The sequence below is a fragment of the Leptodactylus fuscus genome, chromosome 6 (genome assembly GCF_031893055.1).
Source record: "Leptodactylus fuscus isolate aLepFus1 chromosome 6, aLepFus1.hap2, whole genome shotgun sequence".
In the NCBI taxonomy this organism is placed as follows: Eukaryota; Metazoa; Chordata; class Amphibia; order Anura; family Leptodactylidae; genus Leptodactylus; species Leptodactylus fuscus.
The window spans coordinates 74,186,909-74,209,669 of record NC_134270.1 but is presented as its reverse complement, the minus strand read 5'-3'; the positions used below and the strand labels follow the sequence as shown (position 1 = coordinate 74,209,669).

Genomic DNA, 22,761 nt, shown 5'->3' with positions numbered 1-22,761 from the left:
AAGGTAAGAGAAGAATAGTCTTTCTTAAGGCTATTGCTATACACTCCCTTTAATGACACACACTTTCCTTGATCCCTGAAAAGCAAATGTGAATAGTACAGCTTTGTGCGACGTTTCAGGCGTCAAGGAAAGCTGGGTGAAATAAACAGTGAGCTGTAATGGAATCACCGAGCATATCCAGGGAGACTACTTCAAAGAAGCGGCCATACTTCTAGTTAATGGTGAGATTGTAGTGTACGGTCATCACAACCCGACCACCCCTACCACCGACTGCAGGAACCGTTAACTCTGACTGTACATCAGCTACGAGGCGTGGCCGCTTAGACTAAGCCCCGCCTTCCAGCTGACGTGCTCACCTATAAGAGCAGACCAGTCAGGCACACGCAACCAATAGAAGACGAGTTTGAAGCAAGTACGCTAATGGTCCAAGTTACAAAAGTGACGTCATTTCCACTACACACCCTTTTTCCCCTCCCTCTGGTGTCTCGTTGATGGACGTAAATCCTGTCCAATCAGCTGAATGCTTCTGCTGTCACTTTCCAATGGGAGGACGGGAAGGGCGGGAGAAGCCCCTGCGGCGGATTTCCTGCTGTTCCCTGCTTTTCCCTCAGCTTGCAGCTCTCACATTCCCTCTCTGTAATATATCGTTAATAATAAGACGGGGGCCGTGTCCTGGGGTGAAGCGCCCGCTGTCATAGACTCCATAAGCAGCAGCTGTCACAGCTCCCGCCTTCCTCCTCCTCAGTGCGGTAGCACTAGCCCCCGCCCAGGTCTGGTCAGCTCGGCTACTAGGAAAGATGCCGGCCGTGTCAAAAGGGGATGGGATGCGAGGACTGGCCGTGTTCATCTCGGACATTAGGAACTGTAAGTAGAGTCCGGTGTGGAGGGATGTGGGGCCCCTAGGGGCCTGATGCTGGCTGGGCCCCGGCTGCGGCCTGGGTTTGGTAGGTTCCTGTCACTGGTGAGGAAGTTTGAATGGGGTGTGGGGAGATCCTGTCAGCGCAGGGTGCGGGGAAGGTCCTGTCATTGTGGCCGCTGCAGAGTATAGAAGCTGTGATTGTGCCCTAGCTGCTAGAATGGGTGGTAGAGGATTAGTGACTGGTGGGGTAGATGGATCCTGGCACACCGACTAGAGTGACTGGTGGGATAGATGGATTCTGGCACACTGACTAGAGTAACTGGTGGTATAGATGGATTCTGGCACACCGACTGTAGTGACTGGTGGGATAGATGGATTCTGGCACACTGACTAGAGTAACTGGTGGTATAGATGGATTCTGGCACACCGACTGTAGTGACTGGTGATATAGATGGCTCCTGGCTCACTGACTGTAGTGACTGGTGATATAGATGGCTCCTGGCACACTGACTGTAGTGACTGGTGGTATAGATGGCTCCTGGCACACTGACTAGAGTAACTGGTGGGATAGATGGCTCCTGGCACACTGACTGTAGTGACTGGTGGTATAGATGGATCCTGGCACACCGACTGTAGTGACTGGTGGTATAGATGGATCCTGGCACACTGATTGTAGTGACTGGTGGTATAGATGGATCCTGGCACACTGATTGTAGTGACTGGTGGTATACCGTGGATGGCTCCTGGCACACTCACTGTAGTGACTGGTGGTATAGATGGATCCTGGCACACTGACTGTAGTGTCTAGTGGTATAGATGGCTCCTGGCACACCGTCTGTAGTGACTGGTGGTATAGATGGATCCTGGCACACCGACTAGAGTGACTGGTGGTATAGATGGATCCTGGCACACCGACTGTAGTGACTGGTGGTATAGATGGATCCTGGCACACTGACTGTAGTGGCTGGTGGTATAGATGGATCCTGGCACACCGACTAGAGTGACTGGTGGTATAGATGGATCCTGGCACACCGACTGTAGTGACTGGTAGTATAGATGGATCCTGGCACACTGACTGTAGTGGCTGGTGGTATAGATGGATCCTGGCACACCGACTGTAGTGACTGGTGGTATAGATGGATCCTGGCACACCGACTCTAGTGACTGGTGGTATAGATGGATTCTGGCACACTGACTGTAGTGTCTAGTGGTATAGATGGCTCCTGGCACACCGACTGTAGTGACTGGTGGTATAGATGGATCCTGGCACACTGACTGTAGTGACTGGTGGTATAGATGGATCCTGGCACACTGACTGTAGTGACTGGTGGTATAGATGGATCCTGGCACACCAACTGTAGTGACTGGTGGTATAGATGGATCCTGGCACACCGACTAGAGTGACTGGTGGTATAGATGGATCCTGGCACACCGACTCTAGTGAATGGTGGTATAGATGGATTCTGGCACACTGACTGTAGTGTCTAGTGGTATAGATGGCTCCTGGCACACCGACTGTAGTGACTGGTGGTATAGATGGATCCTGGCACACCGACTGTAGTGACTGGTGGTATAGATGGATCCTGGCACACTGATTGTAGTGACTGGTGGTATACCGTAGATGGCTCCTGGCACACTGACTGTAGTGACTGGTGGTATAGATGGATCCTGGCACACCGACTGTAGTGTCTAGTGGTATAGATGGCTCCTGGCACACCGACTGTAGTGACTGGTGGTATAGATGGATCCTGGCACACCGACTGTAGTGACTGGTGGTATAGATGGATCCTGGCACACCGACTGTAGTGACTGGTGGTATAGATGGATCCTGGCACACCGACTGTAGTGACTGGTGGTATAGATGGATCCTGGCACACTGATTGTAGTGACTGGTGGTATAGATGGATCCTGGCACACCGACTGTAGTGACTGGTGGTATAGATGGATCCTGGCACACTGATTGTAGTGACTGGTGGTATACCGTAGATGGCTCCTGGCACACTGACTGTAGTGACTGGTGGTATAGATGGATCCTGGCACACCGACTGTAGTGTCTAGTGGTAAAGATGGCTCCTGGCACACCGACTGTAGTGACTGGTGGTATAGATGGATCCTGGCACACCGACTGTAGTGACTGGTGGTATAGATGGATCCTGGCACACTGACTAGTGACTGGTGGTATAGATGGATCCTGGCACACTGACTGTAGTGACTGGTGGTATAGATGGATCCTGGCACACCGACTGTAGTGACTGGTGGTATAGATGGATCCTGGCACACTGACTGTAGTGACTGGTGGTATAGATGGATCCTGGCACACCGACTGTAGTGACTGGTGGTATAGATGGATCCTGGCACACCGACTAGAGTGACTGGTGGTATAGATGGATCCTGGCACACCGACTCTAGTGAATGGTGGTATAGATGGATCCTGGCACACCGACTGTAGTGACTGGTGGTATAGATGGATCCTGGCACACCGACTAGAGTGACTGGTGGTATAGATGGATCCTGGCACACCGACTCTAGTGAATGGTGGTATAGATGGATCCTGGCACACCGACTAGAGTGACTGGTGGTATAGATGGATCCTGGCACACCGACTGTAGTGACTGGTGGTATAGATGGATCCTGGCACACCGACTGTAGTGACTGGTGGTATAGATGGATCCTGGCACACCGACTGTAGTGACTGGTGGTATAGATGGATCCTGGCACACCGACTGTAGTGTCTAGTGGTATAGATGGCTCCTGGCACACCGACTGTAGTGACTGGTGGTATAGATGGATCCTGGCACACCGACTGTAGTGACTGGTGGTATAGATGGATCCTGGCACACTGACTAGTGACTGGTGGTATAGATGGATTCTGGCACACTGACTGTAGTGACTGGTGGGATAGATGGATACTGGCACACCGACTGTAGTTACTGGTGGTATAGATGGCTCCTGGCACACCGACTGTAGTGACTGGTGTTATAGATGGATCTTGACACACTGATTGTAGTGACTTGTGGAATAGATGGATACTGGCACACCGACTGTAGTTACTGGTGGTATAGATGGCTCCTGGCACACCGACTGTAGTGACTGGTGTTATAGATGGATCCTGGCACACTGACTCTAGTGACTGGTGTTATATATGGCTCCTGACACAGACTGTAGTGACTGGTGTTATAGATGGCTCTTGGCACACCGACTGTAGTGACTGATGTTATAGATGGCTCCTGGAACACAGACTAGAGTGACTGGTGGTATAGATGGCTCCTGCTATACTGACTGGTGGTATAGATGGTTCCTGACACACCGACTGTAGTGTCTAGTGGTATAGATGGCTCCTGGCACACTGACTAGAGTGACTGGTGGTATAGATGGCTCCTAGCACACCGACTAGAGTGACTGGTGGTATAGATGGTTCCTGGCACACCGACTATAGTGACTGGTGTGCTAAAGATGGCTCCTGACACACAGACTGTAGTTACTGCTGGTATAGATGGCTCCTGGCACACCGACTGTAGTGACTGGTGATATAGATGGCTCCTGACACACAGACTGTAGTGACTGGTGGTATAGATGGCTCCTGACACACAGACTGTAGTCACTGGTGTTATAGATGGCTCTTGGCACACCGACTGTAGTGACTGATGTTATAGATAGCTCCTGGAACACAGACTACAGTGACTGGTGGTATAGATGGCTCCTGCTATACTGACTGGTGGTATAGATGGTTCCTGGCACACCGACTGTGGTGACTGGTGAAATAGATGGCTCCTGGCACACCGACTATAGTGTCTGGTGGTATAGATGGCTCCTGGCACACCGACTGTAGTGACTGGTGGTATAGATGGATCCTGGCACACTGATTGTAGTGACTGGTGGTATAGATGGATCCTGGCACACTGACTAGTGACTGGTGGTATAGATGGATCCTGGCACACTGACTGTAGTGACTGGTGGTATAGATGGATCCTGGCACACCGACTGTAGTGACTGGTGGTATAGATGGATCCTGGCACACTGACTGTAGTGACTGGTGGTATAGATGGATCCTGGCACACCGACTGTAGTGACTGGTGGTATAGATGGATCCTGGCACACCGACTAGAGTGACTGGTGGTATAGATGGATCCTGGCACACCGACTCTAGTGAATGGTGGTATAGATGGATTCTGGCACACTGACTGTAGTGTCTAGTGGTATAGATGGCTCCTGGCACACCGACTAGAGTGACTGGTGGTATAGATGGATCCTGGCACACCGACTAGAGTGACTGGTGGTATAGATGGATCCTGGCACACCGACTGTAGTGACTGATGGTATAGATGGATCCTGGCACACTGACTGTAGTGACTGGTGGTATAGATGGATCCTGGCACACCGACTGTAGTGACTGGTGGTATAGATGGATCCTGGCACACCGACTGTAGTGACTGGTGGTATAGATGGATCCTGGCACACCGACTGTAGTGTCTAGTGGTATAGATGGCTCCTGGCACACCGACTGTAGTGACTGGTGGTATAGATGGATCCTGGCACACCGACTGTAGTGACTGGTGGTATAGATGGATTCTGGCACACTGACTGTAGTGTCTAGTGGTATAGATGGCTCCTGGCACACCGACTGTAGTGACTGGTGGTATAGATAGATCCTGGCACACTGACTGTAGTGACTGGTGGTATAGATGGATCCTGGCACACCGACTGTAGTGACTGGTGGTATAGATGGATCCTGGCACACCGACTCTAGTGACTGGTGGTATAGATGGATTCTGGCACACTGACTGTAGTGTCTAGTGGTATAGATGGCTCCTGGCACACCGACTGTAGTGACTGGTGGTATAGATGGATCCTGGCACACTGACTGTAGTGACTGGTGGTATAGATGGATCCTGGCACACTGACTGTAGTGACTGGTGGTATAGATGGATCCTGGCACACTGACTGTAGTGACTGGTGGTATAGATGGATCCTGGCACACTGACTGTAGTGACTGGTGGTATAGATGGATCCTGGCACACCGACTGTAGTGACTGGTGGTATAGATGGATCCTGGCACACCGACTCTAGTGACTGGTGGTATAGATGGATTCTGGCACACTGACTGTAGTGACTGGTGGGATAGATGGATACTGGCACACCGACTGTAGTTACTGGTGGTATAGATGGCTCCTGGCACACCGACTGTAGTGACTGGTGTTATAGATGGATCCTGACACACTGATTGTAGTGACTGGTGGAATAGATGGATACTGGCACACCGACTGTAGTTACTGGTGGTATAGATGGCTCCTGGCACACCGACTGTAGTGACTGGTGTTATAGATGGATCCTGGCACACTGACTCTAGTGACTGGTGTTATATATGGCTCCTGACACAGACTGTAGTGACTGGTGTTATAGATGGCTCTTGGCACACCGACTGTAGTGACTGATGTTATAGATGGCTCCTGGAACACAGACTAGAGTGACTGGTGGTATAGATGGCTCCTGCTATACTGACTGGTGGTATAGATGGTTCCTGACACACCGACTGTAGTGTCTAGTGGTATAGATGGCTCCTGGCACACTGACTAGAGTGACTGGTGGTATAGATGGCTCCTAGCACACCGACTAGAGTGACTGGTGGTATAGATGGTTCCTGGCACACCGACTATAGTGACTGGTGTGCTAAAGATGGCTCCTGACACACAGACTGTAGTTACTGCTGGTATAGATGGCTCCTGGCACACCGACTGTAGTGACTGGTGATATAGATGGCTCCTGACACACAGACTGTAGTGACTGGTGGTATAGATGGCTCCTGACACACAGACTGTAGTGACTGGTGGTATAGATGGCTCCTGACACACAGACTGTAGTCACTGGTGTTATAGATGGCTCTTGGCACACCGACTGTAGTGACTGATGTTATAGATAGCTCCTGGAACACAGACTACAGTGACTGGTGGTATAGATGGCTCCTGCTATACTGACTGGTGGTATAGATGGCTCCTGGCACACCGACTGTGGTGACTGGTGAAATAGATGGCTCCTGGCACACCGACTATAGTGTCTGGTGGTATAGATGGCTCCTGGCACACTGACTATAGTGTCTGGTGGTATAGATGGCTCCTGGCACACAGAATGTAGTCACTGGTTGGGTAGATGGCTCCTGGCACACTGACTGACTGGTTGAGGGCATGAAGTGGATTAGCTCATGGCTGAGGCCTGAATTCTGTGAACCAGGATGATTGACAGGTGAACATGTAGTAGGATAAATAAACTTATACTAGGCACGCCACAGGCACACTGGTAGGTGAACTACTGCTGTTCAGACTTTAGGCGCTATTCCTTTCTTTAAGAACAAGAATCCCTGTACTTTACATACATGATACTTAATCAGTCTTTTTCAGATAATTTGAGGGTTTGACCCTCTTTGTATTGTTTCATCTTATATGCTCAAAATGTTCATACCACTGCTACCTCCTTTTTATGTTTTATTTTCTGTAAAAAAAAAAACTGAAAATGTTGTTAAAATGAGATTTGGAAAAAAAAAAAACTTTAGGCGCTATAACCAGTGTCCTAGCACAATACAAGTGTTATACCCATTGATAAATGAGCTGACTTATAGAACCATCAGGTGTATTAAAAGATGGGATTTGATCTGGGCAAGCGTGAGCACTTTGATGACGGGTGGTGGACTGAGGCTCCTTGGGCTCACCCTCTTAAGTAGTAGGCATTGCAATTTGGATGTTTTCTGCTAGAATATTTTTGCTTTACTAGACTATGTTCTGGTGGGCTGTTCCCATATTGGTGATGGGTGAGCTTTCCTTTGGATCCTGACCTGTTCTAAAATCAGGTAAAGGAGAGAATCTGCTACTAACTCCCAAGGAAATGAATGAGAGAGTATGGAAGTGGGTTTTGAGACACTGTGTAAACGTAAGCCAAGATGGTGGATCTGTACAACACCAAAACAGCTCTGACACAGGATCTTTCATGTCCTCAGAGATGTGCAGATTTATATACATACATACAGTATACACTCACCGGCCACTTTATTAGGTACACCATGCTAGTAACGGGTTGGACCCCCTTTTGCCTTCAGAACTGCCTCAATTCTTCGTGGCATAGATTCAACAAGGTGCTGGAAGCATTCCTCAGAGATTTTGGTCCATATTGACATGATGGCATCACACAGTTGCCGCAGATTTGTCGGCTGCACATCCATGATGCGAATCTCCCGTTCCACCACATCCCAAAGATGCTCTATTGGGTTGAGATCTGGTGACTGTGGAGGCCATTGGAGTACAGTGAACTCATTGTCATGTTCAAGAAACCAGTCTGAGATGATTCCAGCTTTATGACATGGCGCATTATCCTGCTGAAAGTAGCCATCAGATGTTGGGTACATTGTGGTCATAAAGGGATGGACATGGTCAGCAACAATACTCAGGTAGGCTTTGGCGTTGCAACGATGCTCAATTGGTACCAAGGGGCCCAAAAAGTGCCAAGAAAATATTCCCCACACCATGACACCACCACCACCAGCCTGAACCGTTGATACAAGGCAGGATGGATCCATGCTTTCATGTTGTTGACGCCAAATTCTGACCCTACCATCCGAATGTCGCAGCAGAAATCGAGACTCATCAGACCAGGCAACGTTTTTCCAATCTTCAATTGTCCAATTTCGATGAGCTTGTGCAAATTGTAGCCTCAGTTTCCTGTTCTTAGCTGAAAGGAGTGGCACCCGGTGTGGTCTTCTGCTGCTGTAGCCCATCTGCCTCAAAGTTCGACGTACTGTGCGTTCAGAGATGCTCTTCTGGCTACCTTGGTTGTAACGGGTGGCTATTTGAGTCACTGTTGCCTTTCTATCAGCTCGAACCAGTCTGGCCATTCTCCTCTGACCTCTGGCATCAACAACGCATTTCCGCCCACAGAACTGCCGCTCACTGGATGTTTTTTCTTTTTCGGACCATTCTCTGTAAACCCTAGAGATGGTTGTGCGTGAAAATCCCAGTAGATCAGCAGTTTCTGAAATACTCAGACCAGCCCTTCTGGCACCAACCACCATGCCACGTTCAAAGGCACTCAAATCACCTTTCTTCCCCATACTGATGCCCGGTTTGAACTACAGGAGATTGTCTTGACCATGTCTACATGCCTAAATGCACTGAGTTGCCGCCATGTGATTGGCTGATTAGAAATTAAGTGTTAACGAGCAGTTGGACAGGTGTACCTAATAAAGTGGCCGATGAGTGTATATACTGCTAGAAAGCTGACAGTCCTCCCAGGTTAGGAGAGTGTGGGCGGGTACAGGGCGGGGAGAAGTGACGTTTCCCCTCCCAGTACCCACCCACACTCTCCTAAGCCACAAGCCCCGCCTTCTTCCTAGCTCTTTAAACACTAACCTGGGAGGCGGGGGCAGCGAGGCGAAGAAGAACGAGAACACCAGGCATCGGACCAGCCATCTCTGCTGGTAAGTAGCTACTAGAGATGTTAGCTAGTCTCCCATTAGAATGAATTGACGCAGCCGGCACGCAGGGGGTTAAGGCTGTGTGCCGGCTGCTTCCATTCATTCCTATGGAACCGCAGCAGAGCCTTCACACTGAGTATACACTCCGCTCAGAATGAGTGGAGCGTATACTCGGTGTGAAGCCTAACATTGTTAGCTTTTCCCACAATGCTTGCCCAGTAGCGAAGCATTGTGGGAAATAATCACTGATCTCGATCCCACCTAAAAAGATCGTGTTCGGAATTCCGATCGTGAAATTTTCTCGATTGCCGATCGGAATCCGATCTTTTCCAAACACGATCGCTCAACCCTACTGCTGAAGCCTCTTCATTCTGAATTTATGGGGGACTCAGGGGTTGAATCCCTACCAGTTATACAGTGATTCCATATTTTCACAGTGTGCAATAAGTTTAGAAGATGGTAAAACCCATTTAATGCCATTTTCACAGTTTTTTGCAGGCAGATTTTTAAGATAGATTGCTCCTCAAAAAATGCCTCCTAACTCTCCTGTTCAAGACAAAGGGAGTTGGGCAGGTTTTTTCCTCAAGCCGATTCTTTATTTTCTTTTTAAACTAGATTTGTGGGAAAAGCATGATCATCAGATTCTGTCTTGCAAATCCCATTGAAATAAATGGGAGCCTGAAAAACAATGGCATAGTCTTTACAAAAACTGCCAAAAACCATTCATTTCAATGGCAAAGCAGAATCCACCTGAAAATGGGCCATGATGCCTTTCGGCTATAAAAAATCAGCTAAAGGAGAGAATCTGCTACTAACTCCCAAGGAAATGAATGAGAGAGTATGGAAGTGGGCTTTGAGACACTGTGTAAACGTAAGCCAAGATGGTGGATCTGTACAACACCAAAACAGCTCTGACACAGGATCTTTCATGTCCTCAGAGATGTGCGGATTTATATACATACATACAGTATATATACTGCTAGAAAGCTGACAGTGTGCTGAATTCAAAGGTTACCTTGAATTTTCACTCCCCCCCCCCCCCATATTCCTGTAAAGGGGTATTCCCATCATGGAATTTCTGGCTATATCTTCAGGATATGTCATAAATACCTGAAGAACAGATCTTTGTTTGTGACCACAGTTGAAGGAGAGAAGGCTGTGCATGTGCAAGTCTATCTATTCATGTGTATTAGGCTTCTGAGCATACTTGAGCAGGTAGAATTGAATTTAGCTATATAAGGGGGCGTTCACACTACCGTCTGTGTCCGACGACAGGTAGTGTCCGCTCCTAGTGTCCGTTCAAAATCTCGCACGGACATTAGGAGCGGACACTAGCTGTGTCCGTGACACTTGTCATTTATTTAAATGGGCATCGGGGGCGTTCTTTTGCACTCCGTGCCCTTTCTTCACTGTCCGCTTGTAAAGATGTCTGACTTTTCAAGTGGACAGAAAAACCCGACATTCTGGTTCAAAATCACTGACTAAACACTGCCGTGTGAAAGTAGCCTTAGGCTGTGTCCACACCAGCGCTTGGTTTTCATTCAGGGATCCTGTCCCATGAATCTGCTTGAAAAATGTGAAGAAAAAAGTATTTTTCCTTTTGCTTTTTTCAGGTTGGTACCGGGTGCACTCCATTATAATCTATGGGCTTTTTTTTTGCGTTTTGGATTTTCATTTTTCGGATTAGCATGCAGACTTGAAGAACAGAAACCCAAGCACAGGTGTGAATGTAGAACAACAGCAAAAATTTGGTGACCACTAGACTACTTCAACCAAAATATGTAAAAAAAAAAAAAAAAAAAAAAAAAGCTATAAAAATCACACATGACTACCATATTTCCATGAATGTCAGAGTCTCTAGAATGTACCAGATTACCCCAGTATCTCTTTGTATATTGCCAAACTTTACGGTTGAATTCTGTACAGAATTGCAGACATATGGAAGTCTAGTAATGTGCATGGGCGCCATGTCAGACTTCTTTGTGCGGAACTTGTAAGTTTCATATATTAGTCACTTGTGTGTTGGGAAATACTTGGGTAAATAAAGCAAGCTGCAGCTAAACAGCAATATACACAGAGCTGAATTCTCACTGCAAGGTATACAGCACAGGCTAGAAGAGCGTCTCCTCTCTTTTCTAGGCAGAGACACCCTTTAAGAAAAAAAACAAAAAAACCTGTGATATCAGTTCCTCCTGATAGATACTTCTGATGTCCCCTTACTTGGATACAAGGTTATCACACTTCATTCAGATACTTTGCTGTGTATTAGGCATTGTTCACATCTGCGTCGCAGCCTCAGTAAGAGTCCTTGCATTCTAGTCTATGGGGTCTTTGGATTACCACGGGTGCCTGCTGTTTTAGCAGGCGGGTTTTTTGTATTTCCTGGCTTTGTGTGTGTGTGTTTCTCTCCCTTAATTTGCTTTTTCCTCGTTTTCCTTTTTATCATCACTGAATATGTCAGAAAGTTGTAAAAGTGAACGTTTACCTAGAGAACAATGAAATTTCATTCACAAAAGCAAACACAACTGAGCTGATGAACATTATATAAAATCTCTTTCATTGCTTAGTTGTAATGTTTTGTTGTCCGTCACCTTTATGACATGATGACAACTGATTTATTGTCCAGGTCTGTTAGAAATAAGAGTCTGCTTCCTGAAAGGGGTACATTGTAAAGTATGGTATGTGTGGTACGACATGTGTAGTTATGTGCTGAGGACACATTTTTTTTATATTACTTTTAATTAAGATTCAAAAGTAACAAAACCACATATGTCCCCCGTCCCCCCCCCTTCCCACTTTTCCTGCCCATTCAGGATAGAGACACATCTGCATTGGATTCTCCTACTAATAGGACTTTTTTTTTTTCCACTGGTTTTATTTTGTAACTGCTTTTTACGTGGACAGGCTTTGTCCCCTTGCAGACCTAAATGACGGAGAGCCGAATGCTATTGTGAATATATAATGAGATGAAACCAGAGTTGACAAGTCCAGGGGTGAACTGAAGTGGTCCCCAATATCGCCACATCCATCAGTCCTGGAATCTGTTCTGATGAGTCTACAATAGTTGCCTAAAGAGTTTCCTTCTCTCGTTTTTATCCCTTCAACTGGGTAAACAGCATGACGGCCTTCCCACATCACTCCAACAAAGCACAGCCACATACTATCAGTCGGGAGCCTGTAGCTCAGTCGGTTCATCTCCCAAAAAAAGGGTCAACAGACATAAGGTTCTTCCTACTAGCAACCTTCTAGGAAGCAATCCTGGAGTATCAAACTATGGGGCCAAGACATTTTCATGTTGATTATCCACCTATATTCTTGAAATTGCTGCCGTTGATGATCCGCCTACTCCTGCATTTGGGCAGCTCTCAAGCTGGCCTGCCACTGAACTTTTTCCTACCACCGTGCCTGTGATTGTTGCGACATCTCAGCAGCTCGCTGGGCCACCATATAGTGAGTGTGTTGCTGGTGTCGATGCCCCGCCTGCTATGGCGTTTCGGCAGCTTTCAACTTGGCCTGCTGCTCAACTTGTACTTGGGGGTTGGAAATTTGTGACACATTCAATTTTTGTTTCCTCAACATGTTTAAAATTGGGAAACTGCCAATTTGTATTAAAGGTGTTTTCTTGAGTCAGTGTCCGAACACGCTGCCTCCAGAGTCTGCTTTTGACTTTCTGTATTTGTGTCTACCCTCTTCCCTCTGGCTCAACTGGACAGAGAAGAACCTGAGATAAGCTGCTGCAAGAGCAGTTTAATATAGTATGTGAACATAAATTAATAACAGTCGTGAAGCCATGTCATTTACTGGGATAAAAAGTAGCCTTTGTTTTAATCGAGGTTACAAACTATCTGTGCCAAATTTCATGCAAATCCGTTCAGCTGTTTTTGCGTGATTGAGCAACAAACATCCAAACACACAAACTTTCACATTTATAATAGTAGGATTTCTCAAGGTAAAACATCATATTTAGAGATGAGCGAGTACTGTTTGGATCAGCCGATCCGAACAGCACGCTTGCATAGAAATGAATGGACGTAGCCGGCACGCGGGGGGTTAAGCGGCCGGCCGCTGTCAAAGCGGAAGTACCAGGTGCATCCATTCATTTCTATGGAGCGTGCTGTTCGTATCGGCTGATCCGAACAGTACTCGCTCATCTCTAATCATATTCACTCCAGATTTAAGGTCACCTAAAATAGGAGGATTTCGATCTTTCCAGTTTGATATTAGATTTAAAAGTCTTTGGACATCAAGGTACAGAAAGTGTAGTCACATAGCCTAGCGCACATAATATCGGGTCCATAGCAGTACCATAGTAATAGACATTTCCAATATATTGAGTTATTGCCCGCCGAAAGCATCTTAGATACTGGCAACTCCACATAACATGAATAAGGTCTGCTCCCTCCCCCATACATCTATAGCAATTGGAGTCAGCCTTATAACACATTTTATGGAGCAGGGATGGCATCTTATAAATCCTGTGTAGGAAATACATCTGGAAGAGCTTATACATTTCACTGGCTGACAACTTTGGGACGGCCTCTAATATATCTGCTCATACTCCTTCCTCCAAAGGGTTTACAAAGCTGAGATCTCACAGTGGCATCTTAAGGGTATAAGTAGTGCATGGATATCACTCCTTTTAGTATCATCCCATCTGGCCACAAAGTCTAAGCAAGCCATGTTTCTTCTGTACATGTAGGGCCAGTTGCTCATGACATTTAGCCCTGCTCCCTCTTTCTACTCTTAGTAAAGCATTTTCTTCTGATGCATTTCTGCCGTGTGAGGGCTTAGCCGAAAAGGATCTTGTCTTTCACATGTTCGACACTAAACCACCAGTGCTGCAAATACGCCTAGACATCCACTTCACATTAATCTTCATTTTCCGCTCCCCATGGCGGAGGTCAAGGCAGAGTTTTGGCTTTCCTCTGCTGAACGGGCCTAGTCTCGAGCCTTGGACTCTGCGGGACATTCAAGCAGGATGCTTACTTTTTCCGAGTCTGTTTCCTATCTATTCAATGGGAGGTAGTCTGTATTAAATCTGCTGCTGATTTTGGGAAGAATCCACTTGACAATGAACACTTGAAGGTGTTTTGCTGTAATATTCTACTTTTACACTCTCTTCATGGTATAAACACACTTGCTGCCCTCTGAGCAGGCTAAATCATGTCCAGACACTATGCCGCACCATATGCTTCACCCACCCTCCCAGTACCTCCTCTGGATACAGGACAGCTGAGAGAGCCCTGTGCCAGCTAGATATGTCTAAAATGCTGCTGACCCTTTCTATATAGAGTATCTCTGGGATGAGGTAAAATGGGCTATTCAGAGCATGGCAGTATGGACAAGCTAATATTCCAACGGGAAAAATCTATATTACCTCCATGGGCTGATATTCCAGGAGAAACATTTCAGCACTCACTGAGGGGTATGATAACCAAGTGGGTTACTCTAGGGACTATTTTACCATTTTTACTTACGGTTGTTTTCTATATGTCAATCCATCTATAGTTCCTTTGACACCTTTATGAAGTTTTTTGTTTACCTCGCTAGAACTATATTACTTTGCGCATATATTTCTATCTATGATAGTTGCTGTTATAGTAATATATATATATATATATATATATATATATATATATATATATTAATATACTAATACTCCTTTTGTCAGTCATATATATTAATTGTTGCTTCCCTATGGCATATGTACCTGCTTGTTATTTTTGGTACTCCCTTTATTTACCCCCTGTGTATACATTTATGTTTTTATTTACTATAATTAACAAATATGGGAGATTTTTAGGGCTCGTTCACACGTGGGCAAAGGGGCGGATTTCGCTTCAAAATCCGTCCCTTTACAATGGTGGTCTATGCAGACCGCGGGGCTTCTTTTTTCCGCTAGCGGCGGGCTGCTGCTAGCGGAGAAAAGAAGCGACATGTCCTATCTTCAGGCGGGAAACTGGGCCGCGGCTTCCGCCTAACGGCAGCACCCTCCTGTGTCGGCTCATTCATTTGAGCCGACATAGAAGGGGAAAGCCGCGACTGCGATGGTCGCGGCAGGCGGGTTTTGACCAGAGAGAGACGCGGCTCGCCGCGGCTCTCTCTGTTTGAAAACCCGCGCGGACGGTGCACATGTGAACTGACCCTAACTTTTGTGGGCAAGTTTTATTTACTTTATTGTTACTTGCTCTATATAGCAGGTGTGAATGTGCACAGCCGCGTATTATTTCATGTTGGAAACAGTAAAATTGTTAGTTACAATTGTTTCTTAAAGGGATTCTATAGTTAAAAACCGATTTTAAACTAATAGCACATAGGAAAAGCCTTTATAAAGGCTATTCATCTCTTGCCTTTATCTTGAAGGTCCGCACCACCATTTTCGAATGTTTCTTTTTTCTTCTTTATGCTAATTGCGCTCATAAACAACGGGGCGTGCCCTCGGCACTACGAGCACAACATTCCAACACTGCCTTTTTTGTGCTCCGTTGGGTATTCTCCTCCTCTTCACTCCTTTTCTTACACAAGACTACCGCAAAATGTATAAGGAGGAGGAGAATGCCCAACGGAGCAGAAACAAGGCGGTGATGGAACGCCCCCTGTATTGTCTGACCGCACTTGGCATAAAGAAGAAAAATGCAAGATAAAGCTAAGAGATGAATAGTCTTTATAAAGGCTATAAGAACATGCTATTAGTTTAAAATCCCTTTCAGGGAAAATGCATCCTGAATGATCATATAGATTGTTCTAGATTTATCAGCAGTTTGGAGTTTCGTCATTACCTGAAGAATGATTGCGACTTTTTTTTTTTTCCTCCATAAAGGATAACTGAATCTTTCCTAATTTTATCTTCATTTTCATGTGTTGTGTAAACTGTGTTTTACCTCCAGCCTAACAAGCACAGGAGTGTTTCATCTTGAAATTTGACTGCATATTGCTAGGATATGTTACCGGTTTATAATCAGTAGGGAGGGCGAGCAACGGGACCCTGCTATCCACAATACAAATGGGCTTCAGTGCTGATTCAGCATTGTACCATGCTCACTTTTTTACCACAGCACAGAGCTATCCAGCTGCACAGATAACTGAAGGAAGTTTTATAGTGGAAGCCTCAGTGTCCTGGAAAGCTGGGTGGCCTTGAGTGATGCTGTGCAGGCCGAGCTTAGAAGTGGACATTGCACTAAAGCAACACTGGGATGACTTCATTGTTAGATTCTGTGGGAATCTCTGACATTGCTATTTGAGATGCGAAAACATGTTTCAGCTGGATATATAGATCATTTTTTGCTTCAGGTCTGATTCCTTGTTCTTCCAATCCCCGCTGGACCAGAAGTGATGTCACATCTATGGTACGCTTGACTTAGTGATTACATGCATGAGAGATGTGATGTCATAGTTTCTTGTAAGTCTTGAAGCTCCTGTAACTGGATAAGCAGTGCCGGAAGAGACCTGTGGGACGTTAATACAATTAATTCCTTGCTCACTGATCACTGCAGTAAATCATATTTGCCCTTACACTAGCTACACATGTTTGACTTACATTCACATCCCCCAATGGCAGCAGACCAAGCAGTCTACAAATATACAATTAAAGAATGTTTTTACGCACCTCTATGCCAGGGTTTTTTTTTTTTAATTTCTCCTGGTTTCTCCTACAATAAAAATTCAAGAAACTCTTCAATATATTATTGTGGTATTGCATATTTTAATGGGTGCCATGAATAGCTTCATTTCACCTATAGTGACTACCTTTCCTCTATAGGTAACTATTGTAAAAGAGGTGCCACAAGCAGCAATGTAACAATCTAGCCTGATAAATTTCCCCCATTTTGTTTTTGTTTTCTAGGTAAGAGCAAAGAAGCGGAAATTAAAAGAATCAATAAGGAACTGGCCAACATCCGGTCAAAATTTAAGGGTAAGTAACCAACATTTTAGATGACTTGTGTTTTCTCACCAGTGTCCAGTATTGTTTAGTATTCAGTCATCAGTATATACATTGTAGCCACAGCTATATCTTCAGCTTTAGAATGTTGGGCGCAAGATGAAAGAAAAAGAAAGAAAAATTAATTACTAGCCAAAAGAAAATTAACGTTAGGAAATGGGGGATTTATAAAGGCTTGTGTTTAGTTTTTAGAACGCTCTATGTGCAGTAAAAATTGCTTGGTCATTTACGGTATTTCTTATTTTCTGTGCTTCATTCTGATTACAGCGATACTAGCTTTTTATATAGTGTGCTGTATTTTATGCAGAATACTATTATTGTAATGTATATTATATTGTTGTCTTTTTTTCTTATTGATACCTGCCTATAGTTGCTGCATGTCTGTTTCCATTATGTTCTAGCCTTCTGACTAAGCATGTGCAGGTTGTAGGCATCAGTTGTTAAAGGGAATTGGCAGCTACAATTTGTAGAATGGCCCCCTGACTATGGACTGTGGCGATTGTGTCACTGGCCTGAGTTTGTTAGTATTGTATGGAAACATTTAACTCCTTCTCAGGAAGTTTTCATTCACTTCTAACTGATTCAATGTAGCTGGCTTTATACAAGAATTCATCATCTGAAGAGCTCTAAAAACTAAGGAAATTAGTCTATGTTGGAGTGGTCTCCAACTATTTGTTGTGAATCTATAACCTTCTGCCTAAGCATATATATGTTCATGTGTTTAGTCAGAGTAGGATGTCTTTGATGTTTCGTAAGACCTGTTTCTTTTGATTTTTGCTTTACTAGGAGACAAAGCCCTGGATGGCTACAGTAAGAAGAAATATGTGTGTAAACTCCTCTTCATCTTCCTGCTCGGCCATGACATTGATTTTGGGCACATGGAAGCAGTCAACTTGTTGAGCTCAAATAAATACACAGAAAAGCAGATAGTAAGTAACATCATTCATATATGAAGTCATTCACTTATTTTATATTTCCAGGGATCCCTCAGAATGGCATTGAAATGGTGGCTGAGAACGCACACCATTGCTCCATTCATGAGATCCCCCTTCCCCTGATATTAGACATATTAGGGCTAGTTCACAGGGGGCTAGGTACCACGTATTTTGATCCTGACTTTGACGCGGGAAGCCATGTCAAAATAGGACCAAAATGCACCTGCCGAGACAGTCACGGCTTCCGACAGTCGCGGCTTCCCAAATGATTGTGCCTAGTCCGGAGGGTGCTGTTGCGAGGCAGACGCCACGGCTGAATCAGTCGCGGAATCCGCCTGAAGAAAGGGTAGCTCGCTTCTTTTTTCCATGAGCGGGAACAAATTTGCTCATGGGAAAAATGGATGCTAGCGGTCTACATAGACCTCTGTTGTGAGGGGGTGGATTTTGAGGTGGATTCGGCATCAAAATTCGCCCCCTCTTGCCCTGAGTGAACGAGCCCTTAGTGGTTCAACCACCACTAGTGAAACACTTTAACCCCTTATCATTGTCATTTAAGTAACAGACTATTACATCACGTTCCTATTACCTAAATTATTGCAGCCGTGAGCCACAAGATTTGGTGATGCTTCTTTCAGGGGAGTTGTAGTAGGAAATAAATAAATCACAGCTTTTGATATACTATAAATCCTCTCCACAATTTCTCCGTTTCTTTATTTTTTATGGGACACTATTGAATTTACCCTTCAGATACGAGGTCACATTTTATAGTCTAAAGCTTAACTTGATGGATAAGGTTGCTTGACATCCCTATGAAAGTCTATCCACCTACCATGTAATATCTTTGTTGTTCGCTTTGTGCGTGACTTCCCGGGATTTATACTGAGACCTGGAAAAGAATGTATTTTTATGAGGTTGCTGTCTTTGATGTACCTGATGAATCTTTCTCCCTTGTTTTAGGGTTATCTTTTTATTTCTGTTCTGGTGAATTCCAACAGTGAGCTGATTCGACTTATTAACAATGCCATCAAGAATGACCTGGCCAGCCGTAACCCCACCTTCATGTGCCTGGCCCTGCATTGCATCGCTAATGTTGGTAGCAGGGAAATGGCTGAAGCTTTTGCATCAGAGATCCCCAGAATTCTTGTTGCAGGGTAGAATTTATTTCTGTATTTAATTTATAGCTGTTTTCTGTTTTTCATGAATCCCTTTGACACGGCCATGTGTCTAATGATGATCTGATGTCTTTAACAGAGACACAATGGATAGTGTGAAGCAGAGTGCTGCTCTGTGCCTATTAAGACTATACAAGACCTCACCTGACCTTGTGCCAATGGGTGAATGGACGTCACGGGTAGTTCATCTTCTTAATGATCAGCACATGGTAGGTGTTTATGAAAATGTTATTGTACATCTTCAATTTTAGGATGTATTTGGGGCTAAATATGGAAAAAATGTATTCCAATGACTTAGAACATTTAGGAGCCCAAATTATTTTCTGCTACCCAAGAGAAAATTAACACTACAGAAGAAGGGAGTTATAGAGGCTGATGTTTTGTTTCTATAACGCTTAACATGCAGTAAATAAATTACATGGTAACCTTTTTTGTGCATCATTCCAGCTACAGCAATAGTAGATTTATATAGTTTGCTATATTTTACTAATTAACAATTTGTCTTTGTGCGGAAGCGTCATCTTTTCGGATCCATAATGTTTTAATTTTTTCAGTGACAGACTTGTGAGCACTTATTTCTTGGTCAGCTATAGTTTGGAGTGTACATGAATTTAAAATCACATACCCTTTTTTTCCTCCTGAACCGAATCCATCACAATGCGGTTTTATTGCAATGATATAGTATGGCGTGGGGTGGTATAAGATTAAATCTGTGCCTTTTGATTCCAAAGTATAAAATTTTGGTTTGGATCAAAGACAAGCCAGTTTTGTTACAAGTTTTTGCCATAATTTTTCAGACAATCGCAGAAAATACGAAAAACAATTGGCATATGTGAGTGAACATTTAAGGTACTTCCGCAGGAGATGGAAATGGTGCAGATTTATGTAGATAAAATCTGCCACAAATTGTTGTAACAGTCATTTTTACAAATCTCTTTCATATGCTGTTGAAAGTTCCCTGCAGAAATTCACCTATGAGACTTTTTTTTTTTTTTTTTTTTTTTTTTAATAGTAAACTGTCACAGTAGATGAAATATATACAAGAGAGAACACGGAAATCTCTTATCAAAACTCACAAAAAACCGAGCCGAAAAACATTTTCTTATATCTCCTCTCCCCAACCCCATGTCACTGCCAGTCTGGTAACTATCAGTCGTCAAAGTGAAATTGGTATCCAACCATGCAGCAACTTTCAGTACAAAGTGGTTAACCCCCTGACCATTTTAAACCGCTCTTGTTTGGCGTTTGAGTATGTATATATGTACCGAATGTACATTACCATTTAGCCTGAGCAGGAGACATTCAGAGAAGCTGCAAGAGCAGAAGGCAATTTAAATGTCTGTAAGCCCCTTTGCACACAACTGTATGAGTAGTCAGTGGGCTATCTGGGTTTTTCCCAGATAGCACACTGACCCATTCATTTCTTTGGGTCCGTACACATAACAGTGAATTTTACTATGTGGGACAAGAGTTCAGGCCTCAAAATATGGTCCTATTCCTGTTTGTTTTTGCAGCCCGGCTCCAAGTCATAGAATGAAAGAGCCTGTGGAAGCACGGATGATATCCATATGCCACCCACCTGCCGCCCATTCCGTTCAATCACCGCTGCCAGATAGCACACGGAAGTGTGAAACTGGCTTAAATCTGCACGGGCTAGAATCTTGTCTATGATGCTAAGGCCCCACAGGACGATCCACAGTGCTAAAGCACTGCAGGAAAAACCGCAGCGGGAACACATTGCGGTTCTTGCCACAGTGCTTTAAACAGAAAGTTCTTGGAGTTTTCCTCCGCAGATTTTCTTTTATCATTATATCTACGGGGAAGCCACTGGCCTTTCCGTAGTTATAATTGATATGTTGTGATTTCCAAAACCAGTTTTTGAAATCTCAGCGTGTCCGCGCTGCGCTTTTTACCACAAAGTAGGCATGAATCCCATCCACTTTGCAGTTAATGTATAACACCACGATTTTTCCCACAGTGTTTCCGGCCTAAAGGGGTTTCCAATCTTTCTGTCTCAGCAGCTTTGCCTGCTGTCTATTCTTCTTGTCATTTCCTGTATTCTTCTTGATGAACAAGACACTGAAGTATCATAAACTTTGCCTTTACCATGAGAGATTATGTATTGATTATTAGACATCTGACATTAAAGCAGATCAAATAATATGCACAGTAAATGTATATTACATTACACAGGTAGAGCACTTACCATGCTTCTACAGAGAACAGGCTAAGTTTTATCTTTGTGTTTACATAGAACGATAATGGACATGGCTCCCGCAGGAACCTTTATCTGCAAACTGCAATTGGCTAGAAGAACACGTGCCGATGACAGTGCACAGGGAGAGAAGGATTTTATTCTCGGGAGGGGATACCATGGACTTTAGTTAACAATATCATCCCCCATTAACAATCAAAAGCATAATTGCTGTTATACCTTGTAAAGACATTTGACAAAAAAATGTAAAGATAGATCCCCCCCCCTCTTTGTTAGTTAAAAAAAAAAAAAAAAGAAAATCATCAGAAAGCACACAACCCACGCGATACGCTACATGCTGCTTTCTCAGAAGTGAAGGGTAAAGTAAATTGTCATACCTCAAATACACCAAATAAGACAATCAAAAATAACACTGGTCCATATTTTAGCGATCCTCACATTTGTCTGACTTTAGAGAAGTTATTATATTGCTCCTCATAAATACACTGTTCATGTGTAGGAAATAACTACACATCTCGACAAGCCTGATGACATAAATGCTGTACATCCAAGTATACCCATTGCACATGTGCTAAATATGGACCATATCCTCCCATAGACAACAATAATGAAACGGGCACTTGTACTAAAATATCAGGGAAAAAAACCCACAAGTGTAGCAAGGTAAATATAAGCCATATAACTCCATAAGCGATAATTAGAAAGTGCATGTGTCAAAATAGAAAAACCCATGAGCTAAATAACAAACTACATATGCCCTGTATATACACCATATACATGAAATGAAACTTAATGAAAAACACCAATATAACAATAAAACCCAAAGGAAAAATAAATAGCAGATAGGCCCAAAAGTGTGTGTGTATGTGTAACATATACGGTTCCGATTTATGCAGAAAAGGGGGGAGGCATTGCAACATTGCACCAAAAATAATCCAGGAATTTGTGCTCAACTAAGTGATGTAATGATAAATATGTCAGATTTATCAAACCACATCAAGCACTTTGATAAATGTGGCACAGTTTAGGACTGTCTAGTCTTGTTTTCGTGGTCTAACACTATTAGGAAATGTGAGCCAATATTGTATTATGTTCCTAAGTTACAGCCAAACTTAATTATTCAGCAATGATTCTGTGCTGTAGCCTTCCTCTGCAGCACAGCGAGTAAATATTACCTTAGTCCAGT

At 44.3% G+C, this 22,761-nt stretch overlaps 1 protein-coding gene across 2 annotated transcripts in view; it reads left to right on the top strand.

The window, feature by feature from the left end:
• The first annotated feature begins 584 nt into the window (after window positions 1–584).
• Window positions 585–22,761, top strand: part of LOC142210801 (AP-2 complex subunit alpha-1) — a 41,387-nt gene continuing 19,210 nt past the window's right edge. For both annotated transcript variants that reach the window (XM_075280231.1, XM_075280230.1), the window contains exons 1-5: window positions 585–864; window positions 17,158–17,226; window positions 18,040–18,182; window positions 19,146–19,339; window positions 19,440–19,569. In XM_075280231.1, coding sequence (XP_075136332.1) covers window positions 798–864; window positions 17,158–17,226; window positions 18,040–18,182; window positions 19,146–19,339; window positions 19,440–19,569 — 603 coding nt within the window. In that variant the 5' untranslated portion in view covers window positions 585–797. The remainder of the gene's footprint in view (window positions 865–17,157; window positions 17,227–18,039; window positions 18,183–19,145; window positions 19,340–19,439; window positions 19,570–22,761) is intronic.